We start from the raw sequence: 15,729 nt of genomic DNA on the forward strand, positions 1-15,729 counted from the left end.
ACCATATATCCCCATTTACAGTTAACTAGTTTTATAGATTTCATTCACATATATAAGTATATATATTTTTTATAGGTCCAGCACATGTAACAATCTGATGACTTATAACAATGACTATCTCCAAGCAAAGAACAAAGATTGTGTTGGACAGATGGTGTCATGAGAAGTTCTGATTCATCTCTAACGTTTAAATTTGTTAAAAACAAAGTATCCGTTTATTACTTATATGAAAACAACTAAAGAAAAGTTGTTAATGGCACAATTAAAACCCTAGATCAATAAAGTCTACCATATGACCCAGCAATCCCACTACTGGGCATATACCCTGAGAAAACCATTCAAAAGGACACATGTACCCCAATGTTCATTGCAGCACTATCTACAATAGCCAGGATGTGAAAACAACCTAAATGTCCAACAACAGATGAATGGATAAAGAAGATGTGGTACATATATACAATGGAATATTACTCGGTCATAAAAAGGAACGAAATTGGGTCATTTGTAGAGATGTGGATGGACCTAGAGTCTGTCATACAGAGTGAAGTAAGCCAGAAAGAGAAAAACAAATATCGTATATTAATGCATATATGTGGAATCTAGATAAATGGTACAGATGAACCTATCTGCAAGGCAGGAACAGAGACACAGATGTACAGAACGGACACGTGGACACAGGCAGCAGGGAAGAGAAAGGCAGGACAAATTGGGAGATTAGGATTGACATATATACACTACCATGCATAAAATAGCTAGCAGGAACATGCTATAAAGCACAGGAAGCTCAGCTTGGTACTCTGTGATGACCTAGACAGGTGGGGTGGGGGGTGGGAGGGAGGCTCAAGAGGGAGGTGATACAGGTATACATATAGCTGATTCACTTCATTGTACAGCAGAAACTAACACAACAATGTAAGGCAGTTATACTCCAATAAAAAAATTTTTTTTAAATAAGGTATTTGCTTTATTAGTAAAATTGCTACAGAAACCAGAGCAGCAGTAAGTTAGCTATTCCATGCATTCAACAAATACTGAGTGCCTGCTTATGTGCTAGGCAGTGTTCTAGGCACTTGAGATACATGAGTGAGCAAAACAAATTTGCCTGTCTCATGGGGCTTACATTCTAGTGGAAGGAAACAAACAATAAAGATAAGTGTATGACATAGAAGGCTAGAAGACCGTACATGCTAGGGGGAAAAGAAATGACAGTTAAAGAAGATATGGATTAAAAGGATACAAATTTAATAGATGGCCAGGGTAGGCTGCTGGCAATCATGATCCCTGGGCTCAGTGTCTAAAACCTTGGGGAAATGAAGAGGGCTATGACCCTCTAGCGACCCTCTCTCAAATGTTATTCCATAGTCAGGAGCCACGTTCTTTCCTGCATTAGCTTATGGCTTGATTTCATTATATCCTTCCTATCACTGCCAGTGACATCAAAATGATGACCTACAGTGGTTCTCAAAGTGTGGTCCCTAGATCAGCAGCATCAATCTCACCTGAGAACTTGAGAAATGCAACTTCTGTGATTCCACACTAGACCTACTAAATAAGGAACTGTGGGGGTGGGTTCCAGAAATCTGTGTTTTAAAACCCTTCTGATGATTCTGATGTCACTTAAGTCTGAGAAGAACTAAATTTCAAGTTTCTACTTCCCCTAACAAACGTCCAATCTTGTCTACTTACTAATTTAAAATTTCATACTCCCAACCTTGAAAATTGAGTCTGGCCAGAGCAGTATGGGAACTGAGGCTATCTATGGGAGTATAAATATAATCAAGAATTTCCTTTCATTTACCTTTCTAGGGATTCTCAATCTACTTTCATCTAGGAATATAATCACCTACCTCTGGTTATCAACCAGCGTATCACATACAACATGCAACCACCTTTTCTCACGAAATTCCACATTCTGTACACCTACCCTCAAGGTATGACCATAAGTCACAGTTTCACTAGGTACAACCACTTCCTATCACGACTAAGGTAAGCTGCCCCAAAACAGCTGACCAAGGTTAAAAATATATAAATAGTGTTATTCTTACAGCTTTGAAATGTAAAATTACTCAGACTTCAAGGAATACTATTGCACAGGAGACAAAATAGATGGAAATATTACACTACACTATTTCAAAGGACACAAATACTTACAGCTTATCATGAAGCAGTTCTCCCAACTTTAATTCTAAAAGAAACAAAGAGAAAAATCTTTTGAATAATACCATATTTATATTTAACTGTTAATTCTAAGAAAAAAATGAAACAAAATATTAGCACCTGAAAAATGTGCCTGCAGTCCTTTAAACTTCATTTTCTAAGAAATGGTCATATTATTTCTACTCAATTACTAATATAATGTCTTCTACACAGTGAATATTTAAACACTAACTATAAATTGAACTTCTGAGAATTAACAAGTGACCCATCACAGGCTACAATAATACAACCAGAATTATCAGCCTCATTTAAAAAAACCCACTAATACATTTCTCCCTAAGTAAACTTTTTCACAGAACTGTATGCTATTTCTCAAGTTGTTTTTAAACTACTTGGCATCATAATCTAATCTCTTTTTGTCCCAGGAACGGTGTCGAAATTATTTTTTTTATTACATTTTATTTAAATAATGTAGAAAGCACTTGCATAAACAGCTGATCAAAAGAGTGTTAATCCTCCATAAAGCAGCAGTTCTCAACCTTGGCTGCATATCAGTATCAATTGGGGAGCTTTTGAAAATCCCAATGTCCAATCAGCACCCCAAACCAATCAAATTCTAGGAGTGGGACCCATAGAGTGGTTTTAAAGTACTCCAGATGATTTCAATGTGCAAGTAAAGGGAGGACCACCACTGTATCATTTTTAAGTAGCTTAAATGTTGATGGTCAACTCCTGTGGAAGACAAAAAGAAGCAGTTCTCAGAATATTACGAATCTCCCTAGCTAATAAGTTAAATGACATTCATTTTTCAAAGTTCCATGTACCAAAACAGATAAATCAATGAGAAGCATTTATCAAAATACTGTAATGAAGCATAATAGAACATACAGTGGTTCTCAAAGATGGTTTGAGAACCCAGGAGCCTGTGATGTTAAAGTCATTTTGTTATAATACTAAAACTAAAATACTAAAATAATACTAATACATTTTGTAAATAATACTAAACTTTTTTTTCATTGTGTTGACAATTACAATGATGATGCAAAAGCAATGGTGTAAAGAGGAAAAGGGCAAAACTCTGTAGCTTCAGCACAAATCAAGACAGTGGCCCCAAGCTAAACAGTGTATTCTTCACTTCCATGCACTTTCACTTAAGAAGTCCTTGATGGAACAGTAAAAATTATTAATCTCAGGGCCAGGACCAGAGTGCAAGTAAGGCACGTAGGGTGCAAAATTTAAGAAGGCACTTTCAAGTAGTGCCTTCTTAAATTCTGTACCCTAAATGCCTCACTCACTTCATCCTAGGGCTGGTCCTGATATACCTAATTAAATTACAATCTTTGAATACATCTTTTTAATATTCTATTTGACAAATGGGAAGTATACATAAACACTTCCTCTGCTTAAGAGACTGTCTCAAGGAAAAGCTCTTGCACAACTATCATGGAACACCACTTTTACTTGAAAGAACAGTGACAAATTATAGTTATTCAGACTTGACAATATGGCATTTTCTTGAAAATAAATGAGTTTGTCACTTTAGGAAAATAACTGACAAGGTTTATTGCCAGTGATAAAATTTGAGCTTTCAAGAAAAAATCAGAATTTTGGAAAACATGTATCTGCCACTGTGAACTTGACAGTGTCCAAATACTTAAAAAGGCTTTCCTGAGGATACTGTGGCGATATTAACAAATGTGCTTTTTAATACTGTATAATGAAGTGTGTCAACACTTGGAAAATGTGCTTAACTCACTAAACCAATATTTTGCAAATAGCAATGCATGTTACAAAATTAGGCATGGATAAAAGATCCATTCAACGTTCTAGACAGACCAATATACTTTATGTAACACAGCATGAAAGGTCCACTAATATGCTTTCAGATTCCACACTGCAAACTTAATCTTTAAGAAACTACCACCTGCCAAGTTTTGGTGTAGTAGCAAAGAATATCCACAATTACCTGAAAAGGTTCCACCATCTTTTAACTACATATTTGGTGAGGCCTGATATACTTCCTATACTTCTACCAAAATGACATGTGGCAACAGACTGAACACAGAAGCAGACAGGGAATTCAGGTGCCCTCTATTATGCCGACATCAAAGAGATTTTCAAAAGTATAAAACAATGCCACTCTTCAAAGTTGTTGTTTTGGAAAATACATTTTTCATTTTAAAAATGTTATGTTGACATGCAATGGGTTTATTACCATTTTCAAATGAACAAGTATTTTTAAAATGTTTTAAATTCTAATACCGTAAACATCAATATACATATAATACACATAAACAATACTTTTTAAAAGCATAAGAAGGTATTTTTAAGAGTATAATGGGGTTCTGATGCCAAAAAATTGAGAACTGCTGTAATAATTTACCATATACTTAGGGTAGATTTGGGTACCAAATAGCTTCACTGAACACTCCACAGACCTAGAAGCAAGTCGATCACTCTGGGCCCTGATTTTATCATCTGTAAAATGAAGGCTTGTACTAGATGATTCTGTTAAAGTTCCTTAGGACATCCTCCCTTTTGCCTTGGAAATGAACAATGAACTATAACTTGTAGCTGGAGTTTGGGTTTGCAGCAGTGCTAAGCACTTGAAGCATACGATCATTCTCCTGAAGAAAAGTAATCTAATGGGATGAGAAAAACATGTAACTATTTGACAACACAAATACATTTTACCCTCTTACAAATGAGAAGGTAATTTGAAAACTGGTGTTACAGATCTTTGAATATATTTCTACACATAACATTGTAAATCATGGTTAATTTCACTGCTAGCGTCGCTATGAAGACCCTACTGAACCTATGATATAGCTGGAATCCAATACCGTTGTACAGTGATAATTAAACAGATGAATTAAAGTTTACCCCTGGGTAAAGGTGGCCAACTGAACACATGCAACAACCTTTAACTCCCTCCTGAAATCTCATTTAAACAATTAAAGGAAAAAAAAATTTTTTTTTGAAGAAAGCTATGAACCTAAAGGAAGAGGAAAAATTGGTGCAGAAATAATACAACAAAATTAGGGAAACTTGGAAACAGAAAGACAAGTCGTTTCCTAGCAAACCCAAGAAAAATAAAACCAGCAGTGGAGAAAGCCAAAACCAACCTGATTTACCACTTACCTCTGAAAGTGAGGATATAAAGATGGGTTAAAATAGAGAGAACTGAGCCATCAGACAGCCCAGAGCCCTGCCCTAATTTACAGAACAAGATAACTACCCCTCCCTCACCTTGGATAATACTGAAGGCTTTCTTTGAAAAGGGCAAACCAAAAAATCTCCAGGGACAGAAGGTTATTTGAAGGGTAGGGTTCAGTTCTGGAAAGAGGGGGCATTAAGTGAATATGTGAAAATTCCAGACCTCTTCCCCCACTTACCTGTTAAATCACAGGCAGACAGTCAAATCTTCAACCTCAAGCAGGAGATTAGATAAATTTTCTCTACAGAATATAATCTTTCCAAGAGGAAGGAGCTAAATAACTGACACCAGAGGTTCTCCAACACAAAAGCCAAGTCAGATCACCTGATACTGGCGTTCACAGCAGAGGAGTCCCGCTCAAAAATTCGGAGCTTCCAGTTGGCTTTTTGGCAGCCCCCCACCTTCGACAGGCAACAAAGGATTCTTAGATATCTAAAGTAATCCCCTAACACGAAAGATAGAAACCAAAGAAAACAAACTAAAAAAGGCAAGTTGGAGGAAAGACACTACGTTGGGAAACAAAATTTCAAAAGAACTATTATTATTCTTAGAAAAAATATTGCAACCCTGAAACAAAAACACTCTACTTTTATTAAAAAAAGAAACATTCAGAGGGAAAAAATCTTAGAAATTAAATACAGCAGAAAAGAAAAATTAAATTGAGAGTCTTAGTCCACTCAGGCAGCTATAACTAAAATACCATAAATTGGGTGGCCTATGAATAACACACTTTTATTTCTCACAGTTCTGGAGGCTAGAAAGTCTGAGATCAAAGCACCACCAGATTCAGTGTCTGGAGAGGGCCCACTTCCTAGACAGCCATCTTTTCACTATAACCTCACATGGCAAAAGGGACTAGGGAGGCTCTGTGGGGTTTCTTTCATAGGAACATCAATCCCAATCATGTGGGCTCCACTATGATGACCTAAGCACCTCCCAAAGGCCCCACCTCTTAATACCATCACATTGGGCATTAGGTTTCAATATATGATTTGGGGGAACACAAACATTCAGTCCACAGCATTGAGGAAAAATACAAAGAGATGGAAAATGGGCAAGAAAGCATAAGAAAAAAAACAGATACTCAGCCTAGACGTTTCAATATTCAAAAAGTAAACACTCCATAATGTGAATAGAGAAAAAAACAAAGAGGAAATAGAGTAATTCAAGGAAGTTCCCCACAGAATATGTGAAACAGAAAAGACCAAATGGAAGCAAAAACCTATCAGACTTGAATAGCAGATTCCACATATAATAGAAGAAAGACTCAAGATAAATGAACCCATCCATGTTTGTCACTCAGTGGTTATGTGGAGTGCAGTGTTGAGAAGGCGTGTGAAGGATCTACAGTTGTCCCGTGAACAACATGGGTTTGGACTGCGTGGGTCCACTTATACATGGATTTTTTTCAATAAATATACAAAAATATATGTGTAGAACATCCTGTGCAAGACTTGTATTGAAGTGGAGACCTTATCCTTACACAGACATAGGAATTACAGAGGGAAGGAAGAATGAAATGGGGTCATCGGCATCTTCCCGCAGCTTCGTAAATCTGTTAACAATTGCCAAACTCAGAAAGCCACATGAAAAAAGAGAGAGTCAGAGTAAGGAAGATCAGAGGATATCTTTGACTGCCATTTCTGTGATTCATGATTAATAGTGGAATTTAAATATCCAACTGAAAAATTAATGTGTGAAATTCTGGATGAAAAACAAGTTTTAAAAAAGAATGCTGTGGGACTTCCCTGGTGGTGCAGTGGTTAAGAATCCGCCTGCCAATGCAGGGCACACAGGTTTGAGCCCTGGTCTGGGAAGACCCCACATGCCGTGGAGCAACTAAGCCCGAACACCACAACTACTGAGCATGCACTCTCGAGCCCTCGAGCCACAACTACTGAGCCCGTATGCCACAACTACTGAAACCTGCGAGCCTAGAGCCTGTGCTCCGCAACAAGAGAAGCCACCGCAATGAGAAGCCTGTGCATCGCAATGAAGAGTAGCCCCCATTTGCCCTAACTAGAGAAAGCCCACGTGCAGCAACGAAGACCAAACAGCCAAAAATAAATTAATAAATAAATTAATTAATTTAAAAAAAAGAATGCTGTAGTTGTAATGGTAATGATCATGGTGGTGCTCATGTATGGAAAAACTATACACAGAAGCAAGTTAAATCATTGATATTTTTGGTATATACTTAATTAAGAAAGTGTTTAGTTTTTGTAAAAGTTTGGATTTAAACTAAAAATTCATTTGGATTTAAAATAAAACTATTTTTAAGAAAAAAAAAAAGAAAATTCCCCAGAACTGAAAGATCAAAGTGAAAGGGCTCCAGAGTCATCAACAAAGCAAACCATTGTGAAAGTTCTGGACATGGGGAACAAAGAGAAGATACTAAAAGGTTACATATGAAAGCTCGGTAATCAGAATGTCATCAGACACTTGAGCAATGCGCTCAAAATTCTCAAACATACCCAGATGTATTATCAATAAAGTGGGAGGATACAATAAAGACATTTTCAGACACCCAGAGTCTCAAAAAACTGTATCTCCCATGTGCTTTACTCAGGAAGATAATAAAGATGTCTAATCAAAACAAGGAAGAAAAGTAAGAAACCCCAGGCTGATGATGAAGGAAGATCTCAGGATCATACCAGGTACAAAAGGCAAAGTCCAGATCTGAGCAAAGTAAGAGACTTGAGAAGAAATTTCTTCATGGAGATTAAAAACAATAGGATGTCTGATGTGCCTGAATGTCTTAAGAAGATTTAGACAACTGGTGAAGGGTGTAAGGTAGAATTAATGACAAGTACATGGTTTCTGAGTAAATATTTTTTGCATAAAACAGAAATGTGTAGGAAGGGAAAAGCAAAACCGTTTTACTCTTTGGCTCAGCTATGAATAATATTTGCATAGCTCTAACTATGTGGGGGGAAGTCCATAGATAATGCCCAAATGGGAGTGGGGGGAATCAAGAACAGCAATAAAAGCCTGCTATCTAGAAACATGATTACTAAAATAACCAACTAACAGGGGGAAAATGGTGACTTCTGAGGACACCTTTTCTATAGAGCAGGATAAACAATACAAGATTATAGAGGAAATCTGGTAAGAAGAGCTTTCAAAATGCAACAAAGGTCCCATTCCCTTCCTACTGCATGTGCTATTTAATGCTAGTCGTCAGAGGTCTTATGACATCCATGTGTTCCTTTCCTAAAAAAATCCAAGGTCAAAGAGGTTAAATGATAGCTGAACATTCTTAAAAGTAATCTACATGGAGTGAACCAAGCAGCACTACTGATATTTTGGGCAGAAAACTTATTTTTTGTGGGGGCCATCCCGTGCATCCGATGATGAGCAGCATCCTCAATGTGCACCCTAGACATCGGTAGCAAACTCCCACCCCTGAACGTGACAGCCAAACACGTCTCAAGACATTGGCAAATGTCCCTTGAGGGGCAAAATCACCCCTGGTGGAGAACAAGAATGATCCACAATTACCAGTGCTGCTCACCCGACCCATGCCCCACCATTAAAAATATTCTTGGGCTTCCCTGGTGGCGCAGTGGTTGAGAGTCCGCCTGCCGATGCAGGGGACACGGGTTCGTGCCCCGGTCCGGGAAGATCCCACATGCCGTGGAGCGGCTGGGCCCGTGAGCCATGGCCGTTGAGCCTGCGCGTCCGGAGCCTGTGCTCCGCAACGGGAGAGGCCACAACAGTGAGAGGCCCGCGTACCGCAAAAAAAAAAAAAAAATATTCTTGAGGGCTTCCCTGGTGGCGCAGTGGTTGAGAGTCCGTCTGCCGATGCAGGGGACACGGGTTCGTGCCCCGGTCCGGGAAGATCCCACGTGCCACGGAGCGGCTGGGCCCGTGAGCCATGGCCGCTGAGCCTGCGCTCCGCAACAGGAGAGGCCACAACAGTGAGAGGACCGTGTACCACAAAATAAATAAATAAATAAATAAAATAAAATAAAATAATGAATGAATGAATGAATAATGGGTCCTCTTACCAAAAAAAAAAAAAAAATATTCTTGATAGTACGGACAAGGAAAACACAATTTTCATTTCCAAAACCAAAATCACTTAAAAAAATGTTTTACAGGTTGCCCTGATCTTTCACCAGGACAATTTCTGTCCATCTTTTTCCTCTTAGAATAAAATGGTAACAAACAGCAAATGCATAGAACAATGATTCTCAAACTGGGGTTCATGAATTGAGGGGGTGGAGTGAAAGTCCATTTAAATTTTATCAAGGATCTATACTTCTTCTATAATAATTGTTAAATGCTATGCAATCAGTTCAATGATAACCTTTTTAAAAGATTACAGAAACATATTCCAGACCAAATGGATGATAACATTATAATCAACTATTGCTACAGTGTCAGGGCCCAAGCTTGTGTTCATAATTATGCTGGTTCCTGGCAATCACCCACAATGACAGCATTTCATGTAATACAGGTTCTCATACTTCTGAAGTACAAGATCCAGATATTCTCTGGTTTGAAGAAACATGGTCTTAGAATATTCATTTATTCTTAAAAACAAATATATTGTTCTGGGTGAGAGAAGACAACAGCAAAGAAGAGAAATAAGAGGCTTAAGCATCCTGGATTTTAAATGAGGGAAGAGAAAACAACAAAAGGAGTTTTCTGAAAGTACTGGGCAAGACCTAAAGGAACTGGATGGCTTATGGGGGTCCTAAACAGTGATACCTGTTATAAAGATTGACTAAGGAAGAATGAACTAAGCCATCAAAGAGAGAAGAAAATAGGATGAGAGGATGGGCCCATATCCTCCTAAATTAGAGTTTAAAAAGAATGAAAGTAATTATAGCTGACCTTGTATTACCTCTGGGCTCTAGACACCTAATGGTGTCAACATCCTAGAAGAGGTTGTTGGCTATGCAGAGCAAGTGTGGAAGAAGGGAATCTAGCAGGCAGAAGCAGCAGCAGCAGTGTATCTTTTATGATCGTTTATGTTTAAGTGAAGTGTCTTAAGTTGTAACTCTGTAATCAGAAAGTACCTAAATATAGACAAACAAACGGAATATAAAGAGCAGAGGCCTTACAGGTAACAAAATGAGATGGACTGAATTAGGCAAGGTTTCCCAGAGAAGGGAAGCTCAGAGGTGTAATTTAGACGAATGGTATGTTACATATCAGGTAAAATAAGTGATGGCACTACACATTCAAAATAATTTGGAAAAGAAAAAAAAAAAAAAGCCTCAATGTCAGCTATAGGAAATGTGGCAGGAATGTGTGCCATGGGACCAATAAGAAATAAATGATGAAAGTTAGAATTTGATCCAGAAGATTTTGAAGAGCCACTAAAAGAATAAGTAGAAATGTGCATGAAAAACGCTGTCATCAGTATGCAGATTATTTTATAGTACTCCCCTCCCCCGAAATCACCAAAGTCTATCCAAATGCCATCACACTGTTACCAAAGAGAAACCACCGCGACAGTTAAGAAAAAGACGTAATGTTATGTGTATTAAATTTAGTTTTCAGAAAGGTGTTAGAAGTCTAACCTATAATCAAGGCTATGAATCTGATTATTTCAGGAGGGGAAAACAAATTATTAATACCATAGGCTCAAGAATGCTAACAGGGGCTTCCCTGGTGGCGCAGTGGTTGAGAGTCCGTCTGCCGATGCAGGGGACACGGGTTCGTGCCCCGGTCTGGGAAGATCCCACATGCCGCGGAGCGGCTGGGCCCGTGAGCCATGGCCGCTGAGCCTGCGCATCCGGAGCGTGTGCTCCGCAACGGGAGAGGCCACAACAGTGAGAGGCCTGCGTACAGCAAAAAAAAAAAAAAAAAAAAAAAAAATGCTAACAGCTTTCAGTCCTAAAATCATACATAAAGATTAATTCTATATCAACTTTTTAGTTTCAAGGAGTATGCCTCACATTTGAGCCACTTGAGACAGTACAAGGGCTAATTATGGAGGAGTATTTAATAGGATAGTCTGATGCTGGCAACAAAATGATATGCCACCCTCTCTCAATCCACACTGAAGCAGGTACTAAACCATATTTTCTACTCAAGGTTCCTTCCCCAAAGAAGCAGAATTATTCACTGTTCTTCAAACATAAAGGTCTCTGGGCTTCCCTGGTGGTGCAGTGGTTAAGCATCCGCCTGCCAATGCAGGGGACATGGGTTCGAGCCCTGGTCCAGGAAGATCCCACATGCCGTGGAGCAGCTAAGCCTGCGCGCCACAACTACTGAGCCTGCGCTCTAGAGCCCGCGAGCCACAACTACTGAAGCCCACGTGCCACAACTACTGAAGCCCGGGCGCCTAGAGCCAGTGCTCTGCAACAAGAGAAGCCACCGCAACGAGAAGCCCACGCGCCACAACGAGAGAAAGCCCACGCGCAGCAACAAAGACCCAACACAGCCAAAAATAAATACATAAATAAATAAACTTATATTTAAAAAAACATAAAAGTTTCACTGAACTTTGGCTCTAATGGTTCATCTCAGTTTAGAGTAATTCCCTAACATTCACTTAACAGAAACTTGACCAGTCCTTTACGGCCCAACTCAAGCCATATATATTTCATAAAACCTTCATAGGTCACTGAAAATCAATCCAAGATTATAGGTGTGATCCACTTAATAGTCTAAGAACACTGAGCACAAAAACTACACTGTAACTTACACTTAATTCTCCCTTAGAGAGACATATTTGGGCAGTCACCCAACGCTCAGTCTAATGTTCTTTCCACTATCTCACCTAGGCATACTTCAACTGGACATGGATTTCAAAACAGTCGAAGGGTAAGCACATGAGTTATCGCTTTGCTTATACTCAGCTGGCTCCCTGTCCACCTGCAGCTGCTCCAAGTCTTTACTCCTCTCCTTAAGAGCACTATTCTAAACACACGTCACCATCACTAAAAGCTTAACCCTCTGTTCACCAACAAAATAGAAGCCATCATGGTGTGAATCCCTCCACCATTCCTCCCCACCCACTTAGAAATATACCTGTATCTTCATCACCTTAACCTTCATTCTCCTGTCTCAGTAAGTCCCTATTCTTTTCCTGAGGTTAATTTCTCTACAATGTTCTTGATCCCATCCTCTCTTGAAGTTCAAGCTGTCACTCTATCATTTGTTCCTTTCTCTTACCTTCATTCTCTCCCTAAGGCTCTTTCCTCTCAAACAACGAACATGCTTATTTCTCCAATCATTTATGCCCAAGCATCTACTGAACTTACTATGTGCCAGGCACTGTTCTGTGTGCTAGGGTTATCGACAGGATTTCTGCACTCACAAAGCTTATATTTCAGTGAGTGAGGCTAATAATAAAAGATAATTGAAAATGATGGTTTCTCACAGTAGATATGTGCTATGAAGAAAATAAAGCAGGGTGATTCAACTGAGGTGGAGCTGGATAGAAGAGAATGAGGGGATAAATCTGCTTAGATTGGCTGTTGAGACCTCACTGGGACGGTAACATTTTTTTAAAAAAATATTTATTTATTTGGCTGCACCGGGTCTTAGTTGCGGCATGCGGGATCTAGTTCCCTCACTAGGGATGGAACCTGGGCCCCCTGCATTGGGAGCACGGAGTTTTAACCGCTGGACCACCAGAGAAGTCCCTGGAACAGTAACATTTAAGTGGTCAGGAAGGAGCCAGCTATGTAAAACCTGGGGACACGACCTTAGTGTGTTTAATGAGATAAGGATCTCATGACTTATCATAATGAGTCTAGTGAAGCAGTGGTACAAAAAAAGTCTGAGGCAGACACTAGATCACATAGGTCAAAGGGAAGAAGTTTGAATTTTATTCTACATGCAACACGAAGCCACTGGAGGATCTTAAGCAGGGAATGACATGATCCGATTATTTTCAAACCTCAAATATACAACACTCCCATCTTTAGGGCGACAGAATTCGTATTTCCACAGTTTGAAATTACTGCTATGTGCTCTCTAACCTGTTACTTAAAAGTTAGAAAATTTTAACCCAAGAAACTACCTGAACATCTGTATTTAATGCTATATCCTATATAAACTGGCTTTAAATGAAAGTTAAAATCAGAGGATAGGGAATATGTGTGGTTAACAAACTTGATAAACCACACATGTTGATTTTTTTTCCATTTATTGAGATAGTTTAGAAATCACAATCCACATTTTTATTGCACCCTTTCCCAAATTTTGAACTTCTAATTCAAAAATTCAAACTCACCTCGACAAGCTTCTTCAAAATCTTGGGTTATGTCCACCCAGTTTGTACTGCTTTTTTCCATCTTTTCTGGTATACTGAGCTCCCATCCTGAATCATCATCGTCTACAGAAGCTTTCATAACCATTATTCCTATAAAATTAATATTGGTGTAAAAGAGAGGATGTAGCTTTCAGGGCAAGAGTATTTGCAAACCATGTGCGTTTAAGTATTGGATGAAAGTCTTAATTAAACTCTTTAAGCAGAGCTCTTCTGAGTTTGAGGACCGCACTGTAAAAACCTACCTTACTGCAATTAAATCCCACGTCAATTAACACTGCTGCTGCTTTTCCTATTTAGGAAGAAAAAATCACAAACCATCCCACCACTGGCCCAAAGAGAACCAACTCCAGAGCTTCCTACTTTCAACACTGGCCACAAATAACCAAGGCACTCTTCAGAGTCCCCTCTCGAAGCCCAAGACCCCAGCAACTACTCAAGTCAAGGTGGTCCTTCACCTGCCGGAGCTCGCCAGGCCAACCTCTCCCGGCCCGGCCGGACCCCTACACAGCTTGTCCGGGGGGCATGGGGTGAGGGAGCGCACCGCCGGGCCCCAGCCGCCGGGCCCAGGGCGGGGGCGCACCTGAGGAGGAGACCGCCCCACCCGGGTCAGCCCGGCCCGGCCCCAGCCCCACGGGCACGGAGGCGAGGAGAGGGCTGTCGTCGCGCGGGAGAACTGGCACGCCCGGTGCTAGGTCGTCGCCCCGATAACACTGAGTAAGGCCAGGGCCCCGGCGGGCAGCGGGCACGGGGAAGCCCGCAGCTCCTACCTGAAGCGCGACGGGAGGGCAGGGGCCGCAGGGTGACCTGGCGTCCCCAGGGTCCGCCACGCGCGCGGGGTGCTGCGGCTCTCTGACACGGGAGGGAAGAAGTCTCAATGGCTCCGCACGGCGGTCCCTACCTACTTCTCCCGTGGCCACCCGCGCTGCCACGCACCGCCCAAATCGCGGAAATAACGACGCCGCCTGGGCCGCCGCCGCCGACCCCTCCCCTCTCAGCCCAGCCCGACCGGCCGCGTGCGCGCATGCGTACGCCCGGTGCGCGCGACCCCGCCTCCTCTCCCTCACGCCTTGGGACTTCGCGCTCCCCGGCCACACCCCCTTCCTCGCTACCGACAGCCTTCGTCCGGGGCGGATATCTTCTCTTCTCGCGGGACTAGAGCCAATCGCGAGACCGGAAGCTACCTTCCTTCTCCAGCCTGCGGCCTTGGCCTGGGTAGTGAGGGGGTGAGTGCCGGTAAGGGGCGGAGCCTGAGGACCCAGAGCCCGCCCCGCTTCGCGCCGCGCGGTTCCCTGGGAAATTCTTAGAAAGGTGCCGGGGAGGCGCGAGGAAGCGTTGGAAGTACGCGGAGGCCTGAGTTGTTGGGGCCTTGCATGAAGAGCCCAGCTACGAGAGCTCCATCGAGCTGGTGCTCCCTGACACCGGTTTTATGTTTCCTAGAGAGCCTTTACATGGTTTAGATTTTTCCTGAAATTAATAAAATGATCAGTTTTAAAGTGGGGTTACATAAGTAGTATGGGTAGGAAACGTAACGCATGCTTATCACTACATAGCCATTAAAATGGCCAGAATTTAAAAGACGGTATCAAATGTTGACAACATGGAGCAGCTGGACCTCTCATATGTTCCTGATGGGAATCCAAAATGGTCCAACCACTTTAGTAAACAGTTTGTCTTTTACTATAAAATTAATCATGCGTTTACATGATCCAGCAATTACACCCCTAGGTATTTACTTAGGAATGAAAATGTGCACACACAAAAGCTTTTTTTTCTTGGTGAAGCCACATTAATTTCTTTTTTAAGTGAATTTGACTTTCAGTGCAGTTCCAATTCATGCTTTTAGACATACATGATCTCCAAAATGTTAAAGTAATTTCAGTCAATTGAGCCTTCAATGGCAAAGCTTATAAATTATATTTATTAGTATGGTCAAGATAAGAAGGGAGTTTGGGCTTTGATTATAAAATGCAGCATCCTTCTCTGATTCTCTTAGCTAAACTTTTCCTCTTCTTTTTTCCATTCTTTTCTTTGCTGTCTTCCATCTTTCTGGCTCGAATTTCCCTCATTAAATCAAAAAACACCTTGTCAACATTAGCTCGTGTTTTAGCAGATGTTT

General features: G+C 40.8%; 1 protein-coding gene across 1 annotated transcript in view; it reads right to left on the minus strand.

Annotated features, from left to right (window-relative positions):
* NAA35 (N-alpha-acetyltransferase 35, NatC auxiliary subunit) overlaps nt 1-14,636 on the minus strand; it is a gene marked incomplete at its 5' end in the record, with an annotated part of 96,288 nt that extends 81,652 nt beyond the window's left edge. Inside the window, 5 exon segments of the mRNA XM_079706207.1 lie at nt 2,152-2,185; nt 13,575-13,703; nt 14,381-14,462; nt 14,549-14,623; nt 14,625-14,636. Of these exon segments, the coding sequence (XP_079562333.1) occupies nt 2,152-2,185; nt 13,575-13,703; nt 14,381-14,462; nt 14,549-14,623; nt 14,625-14,636 (332 nt within the window).
* Nucleotides 14,637-15,729: the final 1,093 nt, after the last annotated feature.

This window comes from Hyperoodon ampullatus (genome assembly GCF_949752795.1).
Source record: "Hyperoodon ampullatus genome assembly, chromosome: 6".
NCBI classification, from domain to species: domain Eukaryota; kingdom Metazoa; phylum Chordata; class Mammalia; order Artiodactyla; family Ziphiidae; genus Hyperoodon; species Hyperoodon ampullatus.